This window comes from Hetaerina americana, unplaced genomic scaffold (assembly GCF_022747635.1).
Source record: "Hetaerina americana unplaced genomic scaffold, ioHetAmer1.1.p SCAF_213, whole genome shotgun sequence".
NCBI classification, from domain to species: domain Eukaryota; kingdom Metazoa; phylum Arthropoda; class Insecta; order Odonata; family Calopterygidae; genus Hetaerina; species Hetaerina americana.
The window spans coordinates 64,902-91,071 of record NW_027286779.1 but is presented as its reverse complement, the minus strand read 5'-3'; the positions used below and the strand labels follow the sequence as shown (position 1 = coordinate 91,071).

General features: G+C 38.7%; 1 protein-coding gene across 1 annotated transcript in view; it reads left to right on the top strand.

Moving 5' to 3' along the window:
* Positions 1 to 8,162: 8,162 nt before the first annotated feature.
* Positions 8,163 to 26,170, top strand: part of LOC139688665 (modular serine protease-like) — a 31,736-nt gene continuing 13,728 nt past the window's right edge. Inside the window, exons 1-8 of the mRNA XM_071586233.1 lie at positions 8,163 to 8,406; positions 11,814 to 12,000; positions 12,251 to 12,379; positions 12,834 to 12,950; positions 17,237 to 17,410; positions 22,214 to 22,333; positions 22,595 to 22,905; positions 24,367 to 24,588. Coding sequence (XP_071442334.1) covers positions 8,349 to 8,406; positions 11,814 to 12,000; positions 12,251 to 12,379; positions 12,834 to 12,950; positions 17,237 to 17,410; positions 22,214 to 22,333; positions 22,595 to 22,905; positions 24,367 to 24,588 — 1,318 coding nt within the window. The 5' untranslated portion in view covers positions 8,163 to 8,348. The remainder of the gene's footprint in view (positions 8,407 to 11,813; positions 12,001 to 12,250; positions 12,380 to 12,833; positions 12,951 to 17,236; positions 17,411 to 22,213; positions 22,334 to 22,594; positions 22,906 to 24,366; positions 24,589 to 26,170) is intronic.

The window sequence follows — 26,170 nt, the reverse complement described above, 5'->3', positions numbered from 1 at the left end:
ATGAAGACGGATTAGTTAGAATAGAAACTTGGAATGGTAAGACAATGTTGAGGACAGGAAAATTAGGGAATATAAAGCAAGAGATAGAAAGAGAAAATATAGATGTTTTAGGCCTGTTTGAGGTGAGATGGAAGGATAGTGGGGATTGCTGGAGTGATAGTAATAGAGTAATATACAGCAGAGGGGTGGAGAGCCAATGAAGGGTTGCCATAATATTGAATATAAAAGTAGAGAGAAGTGTAGTCAACATAGAGCAAGCAATGGATAGAATATTAATGGTAGAAGTAAAAGCAAAACTGATGAACTAGGTAATTGTTCAGCTATATATGCCACCAAGCAATCATAAGTAATATGAAATTGATAGGGTATACAATCAGTTAGAGGACATAATCACAGATTCATGAAGTTTTCTCGGTTCTTCCACCGGAGCAGGGGTTCCATATTGGCCAACGTTTCTATGTCCTACTCGTGCATTGTCCTCAGGTGATGGCCAGTATGGAACCCCTGACCCGGTGGAAGACCCGAGAAAACTTCATCAAGCAGATACGCCAGGAAAGCACCAGATCTAACTTCATAATCTTGGACGTTCCTACAGGGAAGTATTTGATAATTGATGGGCGTTTGGAATGTGAAGGTAGGCAAAGGAAGGTGATGAGGTGGGGGATTGTGGTTTAGGAACGAGGAATGACCCCTGGAATAAAGCCATAGAGTTCTTAAGGAGATAGAGGTTAAACATGATCACCACTTGATTTAGATATCACAAAAGGTGTAGGTATACATGGACAATGCCAGGTGATTCAGAAAGGTATTAGTTAGATTATAATATAGTTAGGCATAGATTTAGGAAGAGGGTCATCAATTCACACAGTTTCCTAGGTGTGGATGCATACTCTGACCACAATTTAGTAGTTATGAAGTGTAGCATCCATTTCAAAAAGATAAGACGGGTGGCGGTTTAGGAAATGGAATGTAGGAGTGTTAAATGGATTGACAAGGAAGGAGTATCAGCAGCCTGAAGAGAAAATGAGTGAGGAAAAGCAGTTCAGTACTGTCGAGGATAAATGGGAATTTATCAAAAAAGGGATATCAAAAGTCGCAAAAGAAATTATAGGAACTGTTAATAGGCAAAGTTTAAGGAAGCCAAGAATTAAGAATTAGATGATCAGAAAGATAGATGAGAGAAGGAACTGGATGAATGTAAATACAGTTTGGTACCTGGTTTGTATTAAAATTATCAGGAAATTTTTTGGAAAAATAGATTTATTCACAATGCTTCAAAATTCTTTGAGGTACATCCCTTGAACATAGGCAACCTTTTGCCATCAGTTTTTCCATGACTCGAAGGCTCCCTGGTAGGTGGATTCCAGAAGTTCCTTAAGGATATGCATGCATGCTTGTTTGACAGTGCTTACTGTCCAATGTTGGTGTCCTTTCAGGATTATTAATTTAGTGAGGAGGATTTCACTTTTGGGAATAAGAAAAAGTCTGTGGGTGCCACGTCAGGGCTGTGACGGGTTAGGGGAATTGTCGCAATGCCGTTGCATGAGGTCTTCACAAGCAGACACTCGACTGCTCTTGGTCCTCTGTCAAGACCATTGGGACGAGTTTAGTGCAGATCTTCTGCAATGCCAAATTTTCAGTGATAATGGTGTGCGCTGTCATCTTATGAATACTAATATGATCTGTGATCATGTGCACACTTAACCTGCCTTGTAAATTCAGCACTGAACACATAAGTCAGGAAAACACTTTATCGGTACTTTTTCTGCAAACTTTGTAGAAGGAAGTACCAAGAGTTTAATGATATATTGAGACAGGTAACAAATGGAGCAAAAGAAGCGTGGTGGAAGATGACACATGAGGATATGGAAAGTTTGCAGAGGAAGGTTGAAATTGGTGCGCTATACAAGTAGGTTAAAACACTATCGGGAAGTAAAAAGGGAAAATTTGAGTTGATAATTAGAGATAAATTAGGGAAAATACTAGTGGAACTAGGAAATATCCAAGAGAGATGGAAGGAATAAATCGAAGGACTTAATCCTTAGGCTTCCTCAATGTCTGTCTGATGAAGCCATGCTGCGTCCGAGAATTACCGTCGTGTAGGTAAGTTGATGGACAACTGTTTTGTCCCCAGTCCTGGAGGCGTCTTCAGTTCAAAATGCGTCTTCACTTCAAGTTCAAGTCAAAGGCGTCTTCTCTTCGACCTGAAGGTTCCTCCAGGCCTGGAGGCAAAACAGTTGTCCATCAACTCGCCTATGCGATGGTAATATGGATTCAAATAGAAGAACTGTTTGGTGAAGAACTTAGGCCAGCAAGGTTAAACATAGAAAGAGAATATGATGTAGATGAAAATGGCCTAGGTCCAGACTTAATTGACATTGAGATAGAGAGGCACTAAGGGAAATTAAATCAAATAAGGTCCTGGAGCTAGACAGCATTCCTTCATAAATATAAAGGTCGGCCTCGGTGGCAGCGGGGTAACGTCTTCGCCTACCAACCCAAAGGTTGCGAGTTCGATTCCCGCCTAGGTGGATTTCCATTCATCTAGGGCTTGGTTGTATGTGATTGTTGTTTCGTCAATATAATGCCTGTAATGTAGGGTTAGGTGGAAGAAGGGACTATAAGTCTCAACCTCGCCCAATTAAGTCGATAAATAAATAAATAAATCCTGAAAGGTTAAGGAAAATGTGGGAGGAAGACTTCCAAGGAACTGCGGGAGATGCTGCAACAGTAGCTTTTAATGGAGTCATCCACTAATATGCATTTCATTGCAGTAATATCAGAGTGTAAAATCATTTGCCTTGACCGGGATCTGGACCTGGATCCCTTGATGTCTGGTCAAGGTGAATGATTTTCATACTCTGATATTGTTGCATGGGAGGAAGAGTTTTTATGGACTAATTCATAGCATTTATGAGAGAGGAATTTGGCCAGAAGACTTTGTCACATCTTTACTCAATGTCTCTGTCATCAAGTCTCTCCCCCTCGCGGTAGCTTCTTTGCCTAAAGCAATTCTTCTCCTTGTGTCCCTACTACTTTGACCATATTGGTCCTAAACACTTCCAAGATATGTAAACTGTTCCACCTGCTCTAGTTTTTGCCCTCCTATTTTAATGTTTAGCTTAGCCTTTCTCTTTCTGGAAAACCGCATAAGCTTTGTTTTATTTATACTTATTTTCATGCTATAACTATCACACTGAATTTCCAATGTACTCAGCAATGTTTGCTATTCCTTGACTGACTGACAAACTAAAGCTTGATCATCACCAAGCCCTACTGATTTTACGAATTCCCTGATGACTTTCATTCCTATCCCCAGTTCTTATGCCTCTTTAATCATTTTCTCCGCGTATATGTTGAACAGTTGTAGTGATACTGGACAACCCTGCCTTACACCTTCCTAACACTGCTCATCTGTACTCTCCATCCCTCATTTGCACCTGAGCAGCCTGAGACTTGAGTAGGTTGTGGATTAACCTTCCTATCCCTCCAATGTATTCTTATATTTTGCAATATATTCATTAGTTATTCCCAATTCACTCTTTCTAATGCGTTTACTAAAGCTACAAAAGAGGAAAATTCATTCTGATTGTATTCTATTTTCCTCTCAAATAGTGATCTCATTACTGCAATGCATCATGCGTGCCTCTCCCCTTCCTAAACCCAAACTGATCATCCCCTAAGTAATCATTTGCGCTGCTGTTCATCCTCTTATTGATGATCCTGAGAACCACTTTAGCTGCATGCAAAATCAAAATTATTATTCTGTCATCATCACGAGATGTAGCTTTATTGTTTTTGGAATAGGAACTAACACTGATCTGACAAAGTCTTCTAGCCAAATTTCCCTCTCATAAATGCTGTGAATTAGTCTATAAAAACTCTTCCTCCCACAATTTCCTAAACCTCTAAGTAGTTACAGGGGAATGTTGTCGAGCTCCACGGCCTTATTTGATTTAATTTCCCTTAATGCCCTTTCTATTTTGCCATAAAGTAAGCCTGGACCTAAGCTATCCTCATCTACATCATATTCCCTTGCTATATCTAACGTTTTGACCTAATTTCTTTGCCATATAGATTTATTTATTCATTCATTCTATGTCTCTTGAATCTTTTCTAGTTCACTGATATGCTAATAGCTATGTGGAATTATTGACGAAGTAGTTAATGTTAATTGTGATACTTTTCCCGAGATTAAACAAAAGTTAATAATAGGCAGAGTTCGTTGCGATTTCGTGAAACTATCTCTAGCGCGTCCTAGTGAAGCTTGATTGGCCCCTTAATTTTTCTTATGTGCATCAGTCACGTTTATTGTAAAATAATGAGCAAATATGGGCAATTGGGAGATAATACAGGTGTGTTTATCTACCGCGAAAAAAGTAACAAATCGTGCTTGATATTATTATCAGAGTTTCCAATGATATTTGAAAAAAGTGTTGTAATGAATTGTAGGGGAAAGAAAAGCAAACAGCCTAGCACCTGCAGACGCGGAGAGGGAGACGAGATTAGTGGAGCATGTGAAATATGAGGGTAATCCCGGAAGTACCCGACCCAACAAAGAAAACACAAAAATTTTGGAAAAAAATGTATTCATTTTTCAACATAATCTCCTTTCAGCTCTCTACACTTTTCTCAGCGATGTTCAATAAGTTCGATACCCTTTTATAATAAGAACTGTCTTGCTCCTCAAAATAGCCGTTAACTGCCGGCATCACTTCTTCACGGTTGGAAAATCTTTGACCACCGAGCCATTTTTTCTAGTTAGCGAACAGAAAATAATCCGAGGGGGCTAAATCTGGCGAATAGGGTGCATGAGGTAGCAATTCAAACTTTTATTCATGAATCTTGGCCATTGCAATAACGGATTTGTGAGCTGGTGTATTGTCTTGATGAAACAACACTTTCTTCTTAGCGGCCACTTTTGCTTGATTTCTTCGCTCAAACGTTGCAATAAGTTCGCATAATACTCGCCGTTGATATTTTTTCCTTTTTCAAGATAGTCAATGAAAATTATCCCTCATGCATCCCAGAAAACCGACGCCATGACCTTACCTGCAGATGAAACGGTTTTCGCCTTCTTGAGGCGGTCTTTCTTTTTGAATCCATTGTTTTGATTGTTATTTTGTCTTGGGTGTAAAGTAATGGACCCATGTGTCATCCATGACTATCAAAAGGCGCAAAAGCTCTGCTTAGCTGCTGGGAAACTTTGCTAAACACTCAATTGAATCATCTTCACGACACTGGTTTGGCTAGAGGGTGAGCAAACGCAGCACCCATCTTGCACACAGCTTTCTCATGTACAAAATTTCAATTAATATGTGATGTACCGCACTTTATGAAATTCCTACTATGTCTGCTAGGTTGCTAGATCACTTTCAGTCGACGATCATCCAGGATCAATTAGTTGAATTTCTTCACCGTTTCTAGAGTTGTCACCTCATTTGGTCTACCAATGCGATGCTCGTCTTAACAGCTCGTACGGCTTCGTTTAAACTCTGCTACCCAATATTTGACGGTAGTAAACGAAGGAGCAGACTCACCCAGAGTAGAATCCAGTTCCGCTTTTATATTGGTTGGGCTGAGGCCTTTCAAATGAAAGTAATATATCACAGAACGATGAACAATTTTCGCAGTAAGACACGTTATTATTATTATTATTATTATTATTAAGTAGTCTACCGGTTAAGGTAGGTTTTGCATGGACACAACTACCAAATAAATATTTCGTGACTTCTAACAAAACACAATCCAGCATCCTACTTACTCTACATCAAGTCCCTCTTCATCTCTGTGTATTTCCCTTCTCTCTTTATCCTGTCCAACATCCCTATCCTATTCCTGCCCTTTCCTCTTTTACCTAACATTCTCCCCTTTATTACAGTCTTCAACATCCAATTGTGGATCAATACGCTTTTCATCCATTTTTCCTACCTCCTTGTAATTTCTTTCAACAATCCCTTCTCCCCACCCACCACTTCTACCTTTGTTTTCCTTTCCGTCCATAATACCTTCTCCATCCTTCTCCCCACCCACATTTCAAAAGCCTCCAATCTATGTGTATCCTCCTGCTTCAGCGAGCATGTTTCCACGCCGCACATAACTATGCTCCATATCGAGATTTTGACGAGTCTTTTCTTCACATCTTTACCCAACGTCCTTGTCATCAACTTCCTCCTCCTTGTGAAAGACTCTTCTCCTAGCGTAATTTTTCTCTTTACGTTTCTACTACTTTGGCCATATTGGTCCAAAACACTTCCGAGATTCGTAAACTGTTCCACCTGCTCTTGTTTTTGCCCTTGTAATTTAATGTTTAGCTTAGCCTTTTCCTTTCTAGAAAATCGCATAATCTTTGTTTCATTTATATTGATTCTCATCCCATATCTATCTAATTGAAGTTTCAATTCACTCAGCAATGCTTGCAACCCTTCGACTGACTGACAAACTAGAACTTAGGGAATCATTCTCCCTTCCCACAGTTAAAGACCACAACAGTAGGGAGAGTAACTTAACGGCAAACTGATTTTCTGAACGCCATTGGTGCCTGTCACCAATTTGTCTAGAGGCTGGTGACCTAACACTTACCGCACGCATTTGTGGCGACTTCCTGGGTAAGGTACATATGAATCTGCTCCGGACAACCATCTGAGTCGATGAAGCTGTTCTTGTGTCTTTGCTAGCCATAATATCTCTCCCAGTACTCCTCGGAATTTTTCATGTTTACCTACGTTTACAGTGATGTTTGAACCAGGCATTAGTTGGAACAAAAACCCTCCTTCAAAACCAAACGTCTCTCTCACCGCTGTCATTTCTTGTTTGTAAACCATACTCACCCGCCTCATTCCCATTTCTCATTTACCCTTCCACTGCCTTTCGATGTTTCACCACCAACAGTGTATTCCCAGTAACGATCCCAATTAGCGATTGTATTTGTTTTCATTTCTACCAATTATTTACCATGTAATGCCCTGAAGCAATGTCAATGTTTTGCGTTCGTGCCAAAATGTGTGAAACAGTAAGAAATTCCTTATTTAAAAAAGATCTCTTTGTACATTTTTGTAGTACATTTCTAACCACCATTTTCGCTCAATTTCAGGACTTTATATCTCCGCTCAGTAACTCGAAGTATTGGAGTACCACGGCTTGTATATTTATGCCAGTATAATTAAGTTTTCTGCAATGAGAGACGCCCTTCTTTGTTTAGGTTTTACTTTGATTTATTGGGGATACTTAAATGGCCATTGAAAATAATTTAGGTGAATTTGATATACATTTTGAAGGAATTTCTTATAAGAGTCCACCGCCCGTTGATGTCAAATGCGTATTTCGAGAGGACCCGCAGCCGCTTTCTCGCACGTAGTTCTGGTCGCAGGCTGGAAGAAAACCACTCAATGCGAAACCGTTCTTATCAATAAACGCCTAAGGTCACGGTGGAAAGTTTTATACTTGATTATTTCACATTTGCAGATAGCCCAGGTTCTGATTCCTTCAGTAGTTGTGTTTGGCGGGACGTATCAGCGCTGCGTGTACACTCGCGGTCGCAGTGCTCAGAAAACCTGAATTCTTGTTCCCTCAAAATTGTCCTTACGTGAAGCCGTTGCCATGGTTTGATTGCGAGAGCTAGGCCGAGTTAAGTCCGGTGCTACCCCCCTCCCCCGCATCTTCTAACGAATTTATTTCACACGGAGATTCCCCGATTTCGGCGAACGTTCTCAGAGCTTGCTCATGAGGAAAGGTCGTCTAATCACCCGAAGGTCAAGTCTCCTTCGGCTTCGGATAGCTCCCCCTACTTCCAGTCTGGGAGCCTCTCTCATCGCGATGCTTCCAAACCTCACCAAGCCAATGCTTCTCGCGACTTCAAGTCATCTCGATCTCCGCTGTCCAACGTTGAGGTTTTGAGGAAAAGAGAAGGCAAAAGAACCTGTCTTGACCTCCCACCGATTGCTAATAGCATATCCCTCCCCCCCGTAATAAAAAATAAGAGGTCTTGCTTGGGAACAGGTCCATCCCCTCCCTCTACCATCCGCGACTTAAGACTGCGCAACGTTGTATCCACATTTTTCTTTCCCTTCTCTTTTGGTTTAATCTTCGTTCGGCGAATTTACGGATGCAAATGCCATCTCTTGACCGGTGTTGGAAACTAAACAGTCGTTTCATCGACGTGTTCAAGGAAACTTTCGCCGGAGTCGGTAGGCCTCCGACACGGTTTTCCTGCTGCCGTTCCTATGCACCAACCACGCCGATCACTGCCGCTGGTCCCACGCTGGTGCGCTGACAGAGCGGAGGCGGGACACCTGACGACCGTCAATCCCGTGCTTCACTGGGGTTTTTGAAGGTTGCTGTGGGGTGATATGGATCTTTACGCCCCTCATTGGCTTTTGTCCCTCCTCGTCATCCTCACTTGTGCAGGTGGGTGGTAAGAAAATGAAAGAGTCGGTGAATGTGAGAGCTTACCAATGTTTTCATCGCGAGTGACCCTGGAAAACCTGCCTTTTCCTTAGAAACGGAAGAGTTTGGTGCAGGCTAACTTGTGTGAACGTTTCTTCTGATTGAACAAACTCAGCGGAGTTGTGTTTTTTAAGGAATAAAATAATGATCATTTGGTACCCAAAAATATATTGTTAATAAACAATGTAATAAATGTTGGGGGTTTTTATAAGTTTCTGTGCTCTTATTGGCTTTCAAGTAGCTTCTGTTGGGCGGATAGAAGAAAAACCTTGACCTGGGGCGACGACTCTCTGCCATGAAGTCAACTAGTTGGGTGCAGCAAAATATGATATATGAAACGAATTATCAGTATGTTAACCTTGAATCAGTATATAATTACAGCTATCATTTCTCAAAGTAAATAACTCTCAAATGATATCCAAATCTTAATTATCGCATAAATACACTGTGTATATTTTATGCCTACCAAGCCGGCCTATGTTGAGGTCAGATAAAATCATTTATTCTCAACATAATAATGAACAAATTTCTTTCGAGGAGTCAATGTCCGCATGGGTGTTATAAATGTCGAATACCTCGTCTCTAGATGGCCCAATGTTTATGCTGAGGTTTGTTGAAGTTAAACATAACTAAAATTAGGTAGCGTGGAAGGGATGACTGAGACAAAATACGATGATGCTATTCAGTTCTGTAGCTCTTTACTGTTATTCCTCCATCGTGGCGTTTAAAAATAAAACCCAACGAAATAAATTTTGGGACCATGAACTCTTGTTCGGATTCAGTACATGCCCTTTTAAAATCATAGATAGTACTATCACGGTCTAAACTTGGGGATTTCGGGCTACTATTTTGGATAGGATTCATATTCGAATCCACCATCCTGGGTGTTTCTTTGACATATACGCTATATTTCGGGAAGTATTATGATGATTATTTGATTGAACATTTGAAACCGATTGAACGTTTGAAGTGGAAAAATAGAAAATATCTGTAATATTTTGAAGGAAGAAATAATTTCATTTTTTCATGAACCTGTGAAATTTCGGCATCCCTGTGGTTTTTATTTGTTGCCAATCACTTGCCATAAAATTATTAAAATGTGTACGGAGGTGGAGATTGTATCGGCTCCCCTTGAATATTTTGTTTCCCGCACATATTCTTCGGCATCTCTACAAGTTTTGTGGGAGCGAGTCGCAACTTTCACCAAAATTGACTGTATTCGCTCATTACATTAACATAATCTATAAATTACCAGACGAAATAATACTGCGTATTTACTCAGTTGGTAATGTAATAATTGCTAGGTTTAATCCTGCCACCAATTAAATTGAAAGAGTTCGAATTGCAAATGCATCCATGGAAAGGGAGCCATGAAGACTTAATTTTCATTTCTAAATATGCGTATGAGTGAAAGATAACATTTCTGGCGATGAGAGCGTTAGCGGAATAGAATTTAGTCCTTTGGCCCGATACAGTTCATTAGGAATCTCTGCTCGTTTTTGGAATAGTGACATTTTGAATTGACCTACTGATAAGAATATTTTGTGGCAGCGATTTATTTCTAAAAAAACATGAAGCTCCGAGAACTTCTCCCGATAATATACAGCATTAAAATATCTGGAAAATAATTCAGTTGGTCATGTATATAAGTAGCTTCCAACAGAAGGCAAATGGACGAAAAATGAGTTATGTTAAGATAACGGCCCGGTAAACGTATGTACCCATGCGTATCATTTGACTTTCGAGTCTTGTTTTCAGTTTGTTTAGTGATTACATCTGCATGCCTTAAAAGGATGTGACTGTGGGTACATGGTTCGGCTCACGTCTTGAGGTTCCAAGGATCAGGTTGAAGGTTGACGCTCCCAAGTTGAACTCAAGCTACGCGATTTCCCGTGCTCCAAAATCTTGTAGGGAACACTCGAAAATGAACTTCCCTCTTTGTGTAAATATGTGTGAATTTCACATGCTATTGGGCTTAGCGTAAGGTGAACCCTCATTATCACACCTAACTTCGGGTTGACGATTATGCCTCATTACAACATGCTCAGTTGCAGCTGCATCACCCCTCACATTTCGCCTGGAAACAGATTGTTGGCCGCTTCCAGCCACCAGAGTATCTCGAGCGTTGGAGTAATGGGGCATGCCTTTTAATTCATAATATTCCTCTAAATATGCGTTCATGGAGGCGCCGAAAAAATTTAATGCCCCGAAGTATGTGCCGACCAAAAATATTTGGGAACAAGTGATCCAAGAAAACCAGAAGAACTACTCATATTCCGCCAGATAGCTAGCAATAAACTCAGAATTTGACGCTTATACTCGCTACGATGCATTGTGGGGACTTAATTTTTTAAAACTTACCTCATCTGATGCACATAGTATGATATTTTTTGCATTAAATTGCTAAAAAAATTGTAAAAACTTAAAATCGTCATTTCAAGAGTGTAAATATGATGGAACTCCCCTTTTCTATAAATGGTGAAATATAAAATTGCATTTAGCATTTCTCTCACAATTATAGTATGTCATAAGAAGTTTGGAATGAAAGGGCCCGTTTCAATGACGGAAAATTTGTAATTGAAATTCAAACCAGTGGAAATTTTATTGATAATTTTTTTATTTGCATTGACATCGCGGCATGTAGTGATATACATTTTAGGGTGATCTTGGATTCCCATAGGTTTATCCCTAACTTGAATGTACGCTGGGGTACAATAAAAAATCCTGCCATTGTATTGGAGAGGAAATCCACGCTAGGCTTTGCTGCAAGGTAGAATTTTAAGAACATCTACTCTTTATTAGCTAACCATTGCATTATCTGAAATGTGGGCGTGTAATAAATATTTGTTAAGGTGCCCCTATATAATGTTAAAAGAAGCATCAATTCCAGTCAATGGAATTGTTCGAACAAAGTATTCAACAGAGTGAGCAATGCTTATGATTCTGTTAGTTGTTATGGAAAATCATTTGTCTCTTTCTCTCAATTGCATTATGAACATGCTGAAATTTCAAAATTAAATGTATGACAAATTTTCTAGACTTTTAAAAAATTCTGTGCAAAATTTAGTGTAATGTCCACACTGAGCTTTGCATGAGTGGAACTGGGGACTAAAAACCAAAGCAATAACTATTTTCTCTAAAGTCAAAAACAAATAGTAATTTTAATGATACATGTACGGTAGATTTTCAGAATAATACCATTTAAAATGTTTGTTCTAACTGCCAGCATAATTTATTTGAATGAGAATACATTGATGTGAACATTAGTGCACAGGTGAAAATATTTTTGTTCTTAAAGCCATGAAGGATGACTCTTGTTAATATTTTGAATTCTTGTTTTATGATTTGTCTGGGGAATTTTCTAACAGGGCTTGAGAAAGCTCAGGACAATGATGGCAATGAAATTGATATACCATTGAAGATCCCAGATTTCCAATGTGGGAATGAAAAAACTGGAGTAGGTGCTGAAAAAATACCACTTGTAAAAGTATGTGATGGGAAGGCTGACTGCAAGAATTCTGCTGATGAGGACCCTTCAGTATGTAGTCACATGAGGTAAATGGTTTTAGTCAATCAAAATATGAAATTAAGGCATTCATATAAATTTGAAGTTATATATTTCAGTTAGTGACTTAAAAAAATGATGAACAGAATTTTGGTTGTTAGTTGCATAAAACAATAGCATTTTTAAAAAGTTAACCAACTATTTGAGGGATTGCAGGAATAGAATTAGTTTAAAATATAAAAATTGTTGAAATAGTTGTGAACAATTTAATATAAAATCATTTATTTGTGTTCATCATAGGTGTCCACCCAACTTTTTCCAATGTGAATACGGAGCCTGCATAAGGGCACAAGTTGTTTGTGATGCCGTTGATGATTGTGTAGATAGATCAGATGAGGCCTACTGTGGCATAGATGTTGAAAGTTGCAAGTAAGTTTACCAGTGCTTATGTCTATAGGAATACATATCTACTTGTGATTTATACGTATTTCTATGTAAAATATTATTTTTTAAACTTGGATTCAAGTGATAAAATTGTACTATTTTGAAAATATTTTCATGAATCAAATACTTTAATTTAATCTGACATTTCAAATGAGCAGAAAGTAGAAAGTTAATATAATATGTGTCAATTAATTCTGATGAGTTTTCTTGCATAACCAGTCCAAATTGACTCAAGCAATGTTAATGAATAAATATTCAAGTTTGCACTATGTTCTACAATGATAGTCAAACCCCAAGTGTAATGTTACTAGAAATATGAGTGCACTGTAAAATGCTTTGATAGTTTTCAAGTGTTTGGATTACTAAATTATTTTGCAGGCATTGTATGTCCAATATGCTTTTTTAAATGCTAATGGTAAAATATTTTCATTTGTATTAGTCATCAAGATTATCGCTGCAAGTCTGGGCAGTGCATTGGTGCCAAAGCTGTTTGCAATGGGCAAGTGGACTGTAATGATGGCTCTGATGAATCTGATTCAGTTTGTGCCAATTACCCGTAAGTTTTAAGTTATTGTTTTCCCCTATTATGATCTATAATAATTTTTGTGGTGTCATGTGCATGAATGTATGCAGTTGATAAATGAGGGACAGTCAAATGAAAACTGAACACTTGCTGCAACAGCCAGTCACACTAACCAGTACACCAACAAGGACATAACCCAACGATTGCGTGCACCTGTGAGTCATCACTATGCAGCTTTCCTACCACAGTGATGGCAGTGTCGGTATGTAAAGAGCTAACTTCTTAGCTTTCAGTGGAATGTGTATTATGGTGGGTATTTAGTTTTCATTTGACTGCCCCTGGTAACTTATTTCTTCAAAGTTTATTGAAGTAATCTCTCTCCTGCCATTCATCAGAAATGTTAATTCATGAATACAAGATAAATTACACTAATAAATTATCTCCTATGAGTGAATTGGAAATTCAGTGCGACAGGTATGGGATGAGAATCAATATTAATAAAACAAAGGTTATGCGATTTTCTAGAAAGAAAAAGGGCAAGCTTAACATTAAAATAGGAGGGCAAAAACTAGAGCAGGTAGAACAGTTTACGTATCTCGGTAGTGTTTTGGACCAACACGGTCAAAGTAGTAGGGACATAAGGAGAAGAATTGCGCTAGGCAAAGAGGCTTTCACGAGGAGGAGGGAGTTGATGACGGGGACTTTGAGTAAGGATGTTAAGAAAAGACTCGTAAAAACTTTGATATGGAGCGTAGCTATGTACGGCGCGGAAACGTGGTCATTGAAGCAGGAGGATAGACGTAGACTGGAGGCTTTTGAAATGTGGGTGTGGAGAAGAATGGAGAAGGTGAAATGGACAGAGAAGAAAACAAATGAGGAAGTACTTGGTATGGTGGGCGAAGAGAGGGGTTTGTTGGGAGCAATCCTATGGAGGCAGGAAAAGTGGATGAAGGGGGTGTTGACCGGCAGTGGGATGTTGAAGACTGTGATAGAGGGTAGAATGTTGGACAAAAGAGGAAAGGGAAGGAACAGGATAGGGATGTTGGACGGGATGAAGGGCGGAAGAAAGTACTCAGAGATGAAGAGGGACCTGGTGTAGAGTAGAATTTAGGGTTGTGTTTTGTTAGTAGTCACAAAATATTTGTTTGGTAGTTGTGTCCATCGAAAAACCTACCTTAACCGGTAGATTACCTTAAAAAAAATGTGCCTTCATTTTTTGCCATAATCAAAAGCATTGAGCATATTATAATCACCTTCCAATTCGCTCATATAAGGGGTTGAGTGATATTGATCATCTCTCTACTACTCCTGCTCCATTGAAATATTAAGAGATCAATAAAGTCTTGAACATTCCTGCATATTGATACTGCCCTAATTTAGCTCAATCATTTGCCCAAAAGTTTAGCCTTGAAGATATTATGTGCATGAACATGAGGCATCATCATAATTTTGGAATGTATTTTGTAATAATATTTAGAAGAGTTATGACATGTGTTGTAAAATTAAGGTAAGTGCAAGTTTTTGGACCTGAAATCAAGTGTGAATGTGTTTTCAAATCATCATTCCACATTATGCCTGAGATAGCTAAAGATCCTTTTTGGATTGAGGCTGCAGAGACTATGGATAATCTCATTTAGTGTGATTGTGCATTTGGCAAACTTAATGTAATACTATTTAGTGCCCTGTTTTTTGGTAGTGGATAAATTAATAGAATATTCAAGAAATATGTTATTTTATAGTCATATAGCATGTGAAAAATATTTAATTAATTTGGAAAAACCAATGCATTAAATTCTCTCGGATTAATAAATGCATAATTTCAGTTGAAATGCACCCTGCTATTGTTAGAAAAAATGAGAAAATACTAGACTCTTTGTTAGAGCCACTTGCTAAATTGGAGGGCATTTGATGAAAACTCTAATGCAGTGACATTTCATTAAAATGGAACCTTCAGGCATCAATAATATTTTTTAGTCTCCCTGGTGATATGCAGAACAGCAGTATGTCATATTCATTCCAATTCATGACCTGTGAAATCTAAAAAGAGATTTCCACCAACCATTTTTGGTAATAATAATTGATGAAGTCATGGTTATCGGCATGAAAGTTCAGTTGTCAATATACTACCTTGATCAAAAAGTTCCCGGAATAACCACCGTGTGGCGCTCCCATCGTTCCGATTTGAGTTCTGTTTTTTTTGTTAAATTGGTACATCTGTTGTTGATATTCCCTTTAAATCTTAGTGTCATAACTTGACATTTGCAAAAGTTACGTAGCCAAGAGTACATCTATCTCTGTGTGTGTTGGCGATTTTTTACAATTTCAGAAATGGATTTAAATTTGCAACAACGAACTTGTATTAAATTTTGCGTAAAAAACGGATTTAGTGGCGCACGGACGTTGGAAATGTTGGAAAAGTGTTTCGGCAACGATTCTCTAAAAAAAACGGTCATTTACCAGTGGCACGAGCGGTTCAGAAGTGGTCGTGAGTCAATCGAAGATGATGAACGCAGTGGCAGACCATCGACATCGAAAGTCGGTGAAAAAATTGATAAAGTAAAAGAAATGTTGGTCAATAACCGCAAATTAACCATCAGAGAAATAGCGGAGGACTTGAACATTGCCTATGGATCCGCCCAAGACATTGTGGTTAATGATTTGGGTTTCCGTCGTGTAGCATGCCAAAAGACCTCAATTTCATGCAAAAAAGAGACCGTGTTGACGTCGCAAAAGACATGATTTGCGAGGCTGAATCCGATCCCACATTCATCAAAAGGATCATTACTGGAGACGAGACGTGTGTTTATGAGTACGACACGCAATCCTGACATCAGGCAAGTGAATGGCGTTCACCAAATGAGCCGAGACCAAAAAAACCACGTCGTTTTCAGTCAAAAAAGAAGGCAATGCTGACGGTTTTCATGGATTACAACGGTGTAGTGCATCATGAATTTTTGCCAGAAGGCCAGACAGTAAACAAAGAGTATTATTTGGGCGTTATGAGACGTTTGCGTGAAGCAATTCGCCGAAAGAGACCAGAAATGTGGGCAGAAAACTCGTGGATTTTGCACCATGATAACGCACCGTCGCACAGTGCTATCATTATTCGTAATTTTTTGACGAAAAATGCAACAAATACCATCCAACAGCCACCGAATTCACCTGATTTGGCTCCCTGTGACTTCTTTCTGTTCAATCGAGTTAAAAAACCATTACGGGGAACGCGTTTTAGCAGCCGAGAGGAAGTAATGGAAAAATCGCAGGAAGCACTGATGGACATACCGAAAACCGACCGTAACTTTTGCAAATGTCAAGTTATGACACTAAGATTTAAAGGGAATATCAACAACAGATGTTACAATTTAACAAAAAAAACAGAACTCAAATCGGAACGATGGGAGTGCCACACGGTGGTTATTCCGGGAACTTTTTGATCAAGGTAGTATCTTTGAAATGTTACTAAAGACGGAGTTGAAGAAAGATAAAGCTCAGACTGGTTAGCTGATCCCCCTCGGCTTCATGCTGTGCAGACCTAGAATGAGTAAAGGGACAAACGTAAATTAGTCCCTCAATCATATGATGTGGGGAAAACACAGGGTTAAAGGAAGAATATGTATACATGGAGAATATGCAAGGTGTGGCAGTTAGATAACCAAGCTACCTACCGGCTAACCTACAGGCTAACTACTGGCAAACAGTGAGTGCACCATGGCAAGTTTGAACATGCCTCTGCCTGCTGATGCTTCCTCCACCCTGAGCTTGATGGGCACAGTTGTACATTGCTCAGTCTCTATGTATCAATTGGCTGTTCAAGTCCTTGGGCTAGCATCTTGTCAAAAGATACAGGTTTCAGATGAAGCAATGAGTTGACCTCAAGTTTCTTATGAGCCTGGAGAAAACTGCTACAGAAGCTCATGCCATATCAAAGAAAGTTTATGGAAGTGAATGCTTATTGTGCGCAGAAGTTTTTGAGTAGTTTAAAAGGTTTTTTTTTCAGGATATATATATATATATATATATATATATATATATATATATATATATATATATATATATATATATATATATATATATCCGTTATTTCCTTTAGGTGATCCAGCACAAGATCTCTCCTAGTATGTGCCTATTTTAATGGCATTTGTATCTGAAAAATTACTAAATATCGTGGTTCTGTTTTTTATCTCTCCTAGCATGTGCCTATTTTAATGGCATGTGTATCTGAAAAATTACTAAATTTTGTGGTTCTGTTTTTTCGACGTTGATAATGCTCTACCTTTCACTTGTCTAATATTTGTTTCCTTCTTTCACAATTTTCTCAGATGTCCAAGCCATTCTTTTCGTTGCAACTATGGGGGGTGTATATCATTAGGAGCTGTCTGCAATGGTGTAGCAGACTGCCGTGACCAGTCAGATGAAGCACCAGCTCTTTGTAAAGGAAACTGCACTGCTGGGGCTACAGCACAGAAAAATGGGACATGTGTGCAAGGATGCAAGTAAGTAGGTACTGTCTGATGCTATACAACCCTACTCACTAGCTGTGCCACTTAAAATGGAAAAGGAAGGAAAAAATTGGGTATATCCAAGTTGTTTAGTGAAGTTTAAATTGTTCCTATGTTCTGAGACAGCACAGAAACCATGTAAATATTTCATACCATGCCATATATTAAAATGTCTCTATATGATTTATATGGTTGACAGGGATGGCATATATATGACTCAGTGGTGTGCGATTTAGGACGTGCCATGTGAAATGGATTCATATGTTTAATATATGATGTAGCGACTTCCATATAAGGGTTACACACATATTTAGGGAATTTTTGGCAAGAATTCCAACCATGGCAATCAGTTCAAAGAGAATAGCAGAAAACTGCCTGGATTTCAAATGGACTTTTCTAATGGAAAATCCCTAGATATGACTCGAAAGCTCAAATTCTCAAACAATCGGGCTATCATCCATGCTCCCTCTGTAAAGAAAATTGGGTTTGGTCCAAATTTTTCAAACTGTGGAGTATTGTTTTAATAAATTTGGACTAAGTGAGAGAATGTAGGATATTGGGCCACATTTTTTTTGTTTCCTTTGTGCAAGTCCACTTAAAATACTGGCTGTTCAATTTTCTGTACGATGCAGTTCATAAGGAATTACAACAATAGCAGTATTTCAGGACTAAAAGTTTTATTTCACTCTGAGCAAAGCTAGTGCTTAGGATAATCTGCAAAAGGATGGAGAAGTGAGAAAATGAGCACTTAGAAGGAGCTCAGTTTGAGCTTAGAAAGGGGTTACATGATGCCAAAGAAATAATAAGGTTGCAAGTGAAAGGGAATGTAGAGATCAAACAGAATAATTAATTGATTTTAGGTGTTTGACAGAGTGAACTGGATGCAATTGATGAAAATTTCGCCAAAAAAATGAGTAGACTGGAGGAATATATGATTCATCCAGAACCTGCACTAGTTTGAAGGCTGTACAGGTGTGGATAGCAAATGGGGACTCAGAATAGTCAAAATTAGGGAGGGGAGTAATACTGGAACATCCATTATCACCTATTATTTTCAATGAACAAGGTTTGTCCGGAAACTATTCAGCCATGCAATATTTTGAGGAAAATAACCTGCCTAGAACAATGAGCCCTTAGTCTTAGATAAAAGAGGATGCGACAAGGTAGCTGATGACCATTCCAAAAAAGGACTTATCCCATTGTTTTGAAAAGTGAAAGAAATGCTGGGATCAGTTTGTGAGGTCCCACAGGGAGTACTACTTCGGAGGGGAATAAGGCCTCATTTTTCCAGGTGGGCTATTTTTCTCAAAATATTGCATGGCTGGATTGTTTCTGGACAGACCTTGTATATGCAAAGGAAATGGTAAGGGAGGCATGGAAAGGTCTGGGTGCAAGAGTGAAAATAGGTGGGGAACTCATCATCAGGCTTAAAAGCTTTTAAAAAGAGGGGAATTATGGCAAGCACCTTTAGTAAATGTATAAAGAAAAGACTAAGGAAAACTTTAATATGATGCATAGTTTTTTATGCCTTGGAAACGTTTTTGTTGAGGAAGAGGAAATGCAGAGGTTGGGGGCTTTTCAGTTGAGAGTGTGAAACAGAATGAAGAAAATTAAGTAGTCACAAAGAAAAACAAAAAAGGAAGTTTTAGGTACGATTGGGGAAGAAAGATAGCATTTTAGAGAAATTTGAAGCAGGCAGGGCTAGTGAAATACTTGCCCTGCCTCCCTCTGCCCTTGCTGAGGCATGGGATGCTGATGATCATAACAGAGGAGTGAATGCTTATGAAACAGGGTTATTATTATTAGGTAATCTACCGGTTAAGGTAGGTTTTTGAATGGACACAGCTACTAAATAAATATTTTGTGACTCCCAACAAAACAAAAAATCCAGTATCCTACTCTACATCAGGTCCCTCTTCATCTCCGAGTACTTTCTTCGTCCCTTCATCCCGTCCAACATCCCTATCCTGTTCTTTCCCTTTCCTCACTTGCCTAACATTCTCCCCTCTGTTACAGTCTTCAACATCCCACTGCCGGTCAATACCCCCTTCATCCACTTTTCCTGCCTCCATAGGATTTCTCCCAACAAACCCCTCTCTTCACCCACCATACCAAGTACTTCCTCATTTGTTTTCTTCTCTGTCCATTTCACCTTCTCTATTCTTCTCCACACCCACATTTCAAAACCCTCCAGTCTATGTCTATCCTCCTGCTTCAATGACCACGTTTCCGTGCCATACATAGCTACGCTCCATATCAAAGTTTTTACAAGTCTTTTCTTAATATCTTTACTCAACGTCCCTGTCATCAACTCCCTCCTCCTTGTGAAAGCCTCTTTGCCTAGTGCAATTCTTCTCCTTACGTTTCTTACCCTTCTTCATCAATGAGGTGGTAAAAATATTCTTTATTACTTCTTATTTGGATTGAATTCTGATTTTCACTTAAGGACCAGCGATCATTTGGAGGGATATGCAGTTGGAATGAGTGGTCAAAGAAGCATAGTGGTTGTAAATTCTGAAACCAAAATATTTGTTTATTTTATAACATCAATAGATCAAGCATTTCTATTGAGGGATTTTAAGTTTATTTTTTGGGAAGTTTTCCATCGCATTCACCTATACAGCTCACCTAATATTCAGCCCAATGTGAAATTCACTCATCAGGGTAGAGCACCAGTTCCTTTCCCAGGGTTGTCTGCAGTTAACTGGAAAATCTGGTCCCCAGAAAGTCACGCAGCTTGGGTGAAGTTGAGGGTGCCCAAGGTGTCACTTGTAATTAAACGCAAGCCTTCTAGTCAGTGGCCCTGCATTCCACCCACTGGGTTACCCTCCCCTTTTCTGAAATGTATAAAAATACCATAATGTAATACCTACTGAAATACCCATTGAAAATCAATGGGGAATGTTAAAATGAATGAAATTAATGTTCATTATTGTAAATTATTGATTTTTACACATCTATGATTTTTTCTTGGTTAGCTAACTCTTGGTTAGCTCTTTTTCTAGTTGTGAAGGAAATTTGAGTTGTTAAAAAATATGGCTTTCCTTTATAGAACAGCCCTCATTAATAAAGACTTAATGACACTTTCTCTTTAAGTAAGTATTGCATCCAAGAGGAATGCAATATCAAAAAATCCTTTCTTAGCACTATGTTCATCTACATCGACACAATACCCAGCAAGCTGCCACAAGGGCATGTGGCGGGGGTTGTTAGGTCACCACCCATCAATTAGAATGAAACCACATGCAAAACCAAATCATGTTATCTCTACCCAAATATTAGTTTATTCATATACTCGACAAACCTTAATCACACAAAAGAAAGTACTTAAGTAATAAAGAAATTATGTTACATGAATAAAGGAACCTTCTGGCTAAATATGAGATTCCAGGTAACATTAAGGAGTTAGTGAGTTAGGGCTTTCACTGTTATACCTATATATTATGGTTTGTATTGAGATTTTATTGTAAGAAATCAGTAATTAAAATTTAACTTTGAAAGCAAATACTTAACTGGGCTTATTTATTGTAAATAAGATTTTTCATGGGAGGAGAATCACTGTTGCGTGGTTGGCGACCGCGACATCATTGGTGGGAGCATAGCACAGAATAAGAGAGTCGTATTTGGTTTATGCATCTTTATTTAACCCTTATCAAGCTATGGGGTTCTGGCCCCGGGGAGTAGAGATGAGCGAGCGGGCGAAGACTGGGCATCTCTGATGTGGTCGTTTGCTCGACCGATGGACACAGAGGCAACACGGGATGTAGGGGAAGGTACAGGGCAAGGCTGGGCATCTCTGGTGTGGTTGTAGGCTCGCCCGACAGACACAGAGGCTGGGTATTGGGTGAGGAATGGGTAAGGAATGGGGTCCCTGCTCCAGAAGCATCTCGCTTTATAAGGCAGCGCGCCTTCGGGGGGAGGGACTTCGAAGTAGCTAAATTGTAGCAACAAGGGAATTGGGTAGCGGACATTGTCCTGTCTTGGTTTCCGAGAAACCCGCACTACATCACTATACATTGTCTGGTATGCTGGGGGGTACGCCTAGGGAGAGTTAACTAATAGTGGGGGTTTTCGAGGAACCCACACTACATCACAGGAGTGCTTAAAATCTATTTGTTTTCTCAATCCCTTGGAACTTTGAATGGTGTTTTTTGCCAAATCCAATTAGTAGAAATGGTTTTAGGCCATCCATTCCATAAATTTAATCAAAATATGCATGAGGAATGTTTGATGAGAGCTTGATGGAATGTGGAATGGCCCACTAATCTACTTTCATATAGTTTAAGACTGCAATAGTATTATGCATAATGCTTCACATTTACATTCTCTATGTTCTCTATGAACATAGAGAATGTAAATGTTTAAACCCCTCCCCTGGTCTACTACCTTGATATGGTTGAAGGGCTCATTGATTTCTTTTGTGTGGTAGGCTAGTGGCTATGCCTTTAAGCAGTGAGCCTTTATTTCAAACTTAGCCAATGTTTCTGGACAACTTCATTTTAAAGTACAAGCAGTGTGATGCTCTTGAATCCAGAACTTTATGGCTTGAGGTGGTCTTGGGACCGGAATTGGCTCCCTTATCCTAAATAAATTTTGATATATTTCACATAGTATAGGTTTTATTGTTAGTTTGAGATGAACACCACCCTCAATAATCTAGAACAGCTTTAGGTATGGTTGATGTGATATTTTATGTTTGTCATTACATTTCTCTAGTACTGGTAGAATCAAGAAAGGGTTAGATATAATTGTTGAATGCTCCATTTTCGTATCTATAATTTCTCTTCTACTTTCAAGGAAGAATGAGTTCAGATGCACATCAGGTACATGCATTTCACAAAGCAAGATCTGTGATGGTGCTGTTGACTGCGCAGGTGATGGTTTTGATGAGGCCCCTGTCACATGTTCACGCTTTAAGTAAGTAGGATTTTGCAATTGCTGTGAAATAAAAAAAATTGTGAGCATTTGATATTTTTTTGGATGTCGGTTGCAGTGTGTGCATGTGCTTGCCAGCATGTGTATGCATAATTGGATGATTGATGTCTTGTGACCCTCAATCCCTAATCTTCTGGGGCCCCCCTTTTTTTGGGAGTTAATCCTTTTTTGTATCACTCTTTTTGTGATTACAGCCCATATGTGTTTTACAACTTTCATTTATAATGATATTAATTATTTCAGTTGTCCATCATATGCTTTTCGCTGTAGCTATGGAGCTTGCATCAAAGCTACTCTAGCATGTGATGGTGCGTCGGATTGTGCAGATGGATCTGATGAAAATTCAGATCTTTGTGAAATACAGCGACCTGAAAAAAGTTGTATATTGCCACCTTTTCCTGTCAATGGAAGACACAGCATTGCTACTGGAGCATATTTGCCTAACTTTGGGGGTCTTAACTTTTCCTGTAATCCTGGTTTTGAATTAAAAGGAAATGACATTATATACTGTTATGAAGGCTTGTGGGTTCCTAGTGCCCCAACTTGTCAAGCAAGTAAGTGCTATTTTCTTCTTGGATTTCCCTTAATATTAATAGAGTACAATCAACACAAGATACATTCAGAAGTGTGGAGTATGGGCCCCTCACTATAGCCCGGACAGATACGTACAATCATGAACTTGACTATATGAATCTCTGATTGTTTCAGGTTAACATGATGGCTCTGTACAAAGTGCATTGACTCTTTAGCTACATCATATCTCAAGTGAATATGCATACCTTTCCTTTGAACATTGTTAAAAAGCATGGTTGATGATGGACACCCCTATCTTACCTCTTTACCTTTCAATTTCCATCCCAATGCAGTTTTGGATTCAGAGACATTTACAGGTTTCAAATGAGTAGCCTCTCCAGTTGACTCCTCCTTTGGTTTAGCATTGTTTAATTGATACCAGTTAACAAATTACTTTGTCAAATATCTTATTGAAATCCATTTTGCAAACAAATACACCCTGCAACAATTTCAAAGTGTGTAAAAATCATTTGCCTTGACTGGGATTTGAACCGGAATCCATCAATGCCCAGCCAAGTGCTTTAGCCAGTTAAGCTACCGAGGCATTGTCTTATGTACACTCCAATAATTTGGGAGCTTTAAAGGAGAAAGATGTTATGACACAATACCATACTTACAATGCCATAGGTGTTCGTGCTTGTGTACATAGTACAGTCCTCGAGGTTAAAGCCAATGTTTTAAAGACAAAGTTGTTAACCCTAAACAAATTCAGGTCCCAGTCAAGGCAAATGATTTTGGAACTTTTAAATTGTTAAATTTTAATGCATATTAGCAGATGACTCCATTAAAAGTTACTGTCACAGCATCTCCTGCAAATCTTTGAATTTGGATATACACCCTGGTTATATTCTATATTCCTTGTCATTGGTGACCTCATTATGGCTATGCCATTGCTTGTACCTCTACTCTTTCTAATTACAAACTGATCTTTCTGTTATGAGCCATCCTCTTTAAGTTAAAAGTGGTTCAACACTTAAGTGAACCAAAAAGGTGGAAAAGTTTGTGAATGGTTAACTGAAAATCACCTATTCGCAGTGAATTGACCAAAGTTAATGAATGAAACCTGAACTGTCTGAAAAAATTCAAATCTCTGACCCTTTTGTCGACAGATCACTGGAATAATTTCTGTTTTGCATCCATCAATGCGAAAAAAATTTCTGTATAATTTGCATTTGGAGGAAAACTCTTTACAGCCACATTTCTGTATCATGTTTGTCAATCATTAAGCAAACCACATGTGTAAGAGAAAAAGAGCCACTTAGCATGCAAACAATGGAGGATTAGTGTTCACATGGATCTATTCACTTCCAGTGTAGCTGTATTGTCACTAAATTTACAGGAGTGAATATTTTACATATGGATTACCAATGAACATTATCAAATTATTTGTAATTTTCTTATGGTGGTATTCTGTATTTTATATAAAATATTTTTCTTTCAAGTTGTGGGAGGTGTTCGTTGCCCAGGTTTACAGTCCAAGCAACTTAATTTGGATTGTTTCCTTCCCTCGGGTGCACAACATCCCTGTGATCAGCCAGCCCCTGAAGGCACAGTTGCTACATATTCATGTCGCCAATTCTATATTCCCAATGAAAATTATCCCAACCGCAGAAGTGTATGTCAAAATGGGGCATGGAGTAAAGAACTGCTCAAATGCATTCCAGGTGAGAATTTACTAATTTTATTTGTCCCCAGTGGAAAGGCACAACAGGAAAAAATCAATTGATATGAATTTGACCCGACTATGCAATTGGCACTTGTTATCAATGAATTCCATAATAGCTTTTTATGGGACAAAAAAGGTGCATGATGGATGGTGTAAGTTGAATGATCTAATAATTCACAAGAATTGAAAAATTGATCCAAGGGAACTGGGCTTGATTTTTAATTAGACCAATTACCCGTGGCTGCCATTTATATCCCCAGCACCTTTTTACAAACTCAGGCTGCTATGAATGTGAGAGAGTTACTTCTATTTCTTCTCCCAGTCAAAACTGCTACTCTTCTGAGTAGAGATTTGGGGCTCTATTCTCCTTCCTTCACTCAACAGTACAGGCGAACCCACAGCTCTCCTCACTTGGATTGGTAAAGAAGGTGGGTCTATAAAAGATAGATCCAACACCACAGTAATCAAACAGCAAGTTAGTTTGATAGGAGAGTGTGGAGGTTAACTTGCACTAAGCCTTACAGCATGTGAAATTCTTATGTATCAGGGTAGGGGGTCAAATCCATTTCCTTGCATAATCTGCAGTTTTCTGTGTGTATATGGTACCAAGGAAATAATGCAATTTGGGTGAAACATGTGGCATTACCTGGATTTGATACTGGGTACCTCCAATCTGGTTGATATACCTACAGACTACCAAAGCAATGAAGAAATGGATGAGTGGCTAAATAGGTTCACAGGAGTATGTGCTCATTCTGCATTAAGCAATATGTGAAATTTGCTTTGGAGTCATTAAATTGAGAATGTGCATAGCGAGAACCCATATCACTACAATTTTGATGAATAATGAATGGAGGTTGCAAGAGGAGATCTCAAGTTGCTGCTTTTGTGCAAATGAAAACAGGTAAGTTTGCAAGATTTTGTATTGCCTTGGTTTATTCAATGAATACCACAGTTGTCCACTTTTTTATTTCTTTAATTCAAATGCATAAGTGCCCTCTTTTACAAATTATAAACAATAATTTGGCAATTTAACAATTTTTGAAAATATGGTCTATTACTGGCTACAATTTTACTTACTATTTTTTAAATGGGACAGGGATAGTCCAGTGGGTATGCTCATTGAGCTACTGACCACAGGGCTTAGGTTCAATTCCTGAGGACACCTCTGGGAAAACTCAGATTCATCCAAGCTTTTTGTTTTTTGAGAACCAAATCTTTGTGGGAAGCCACAGGTCCTACAGGGAAAGGAACTGGCCCCCTATCCTGATATGTGAATTTCAGTCACTGTTGGATTTAGTACTTCTTGGTCAGCTTTATCCTCACCTATCAAACTGACCTCTGGGTTGATAATTGTGGTTATTATTTATTAACAAACACATTGAATTATCACTATTCAATGAAGTAATACAGACATCCATTCATTTGTGCGAAAAACATAGGAGCACGTCAACTGACGACTTCAATTTATGTTTTTTATTTCATCATATACAAAATATATTTAATATCCAATGTCTGTAGGTTACCTCTTTGGTAAGGACCAGCGATTAATGCTAAAGGTATGAAATGGTATTACTCCT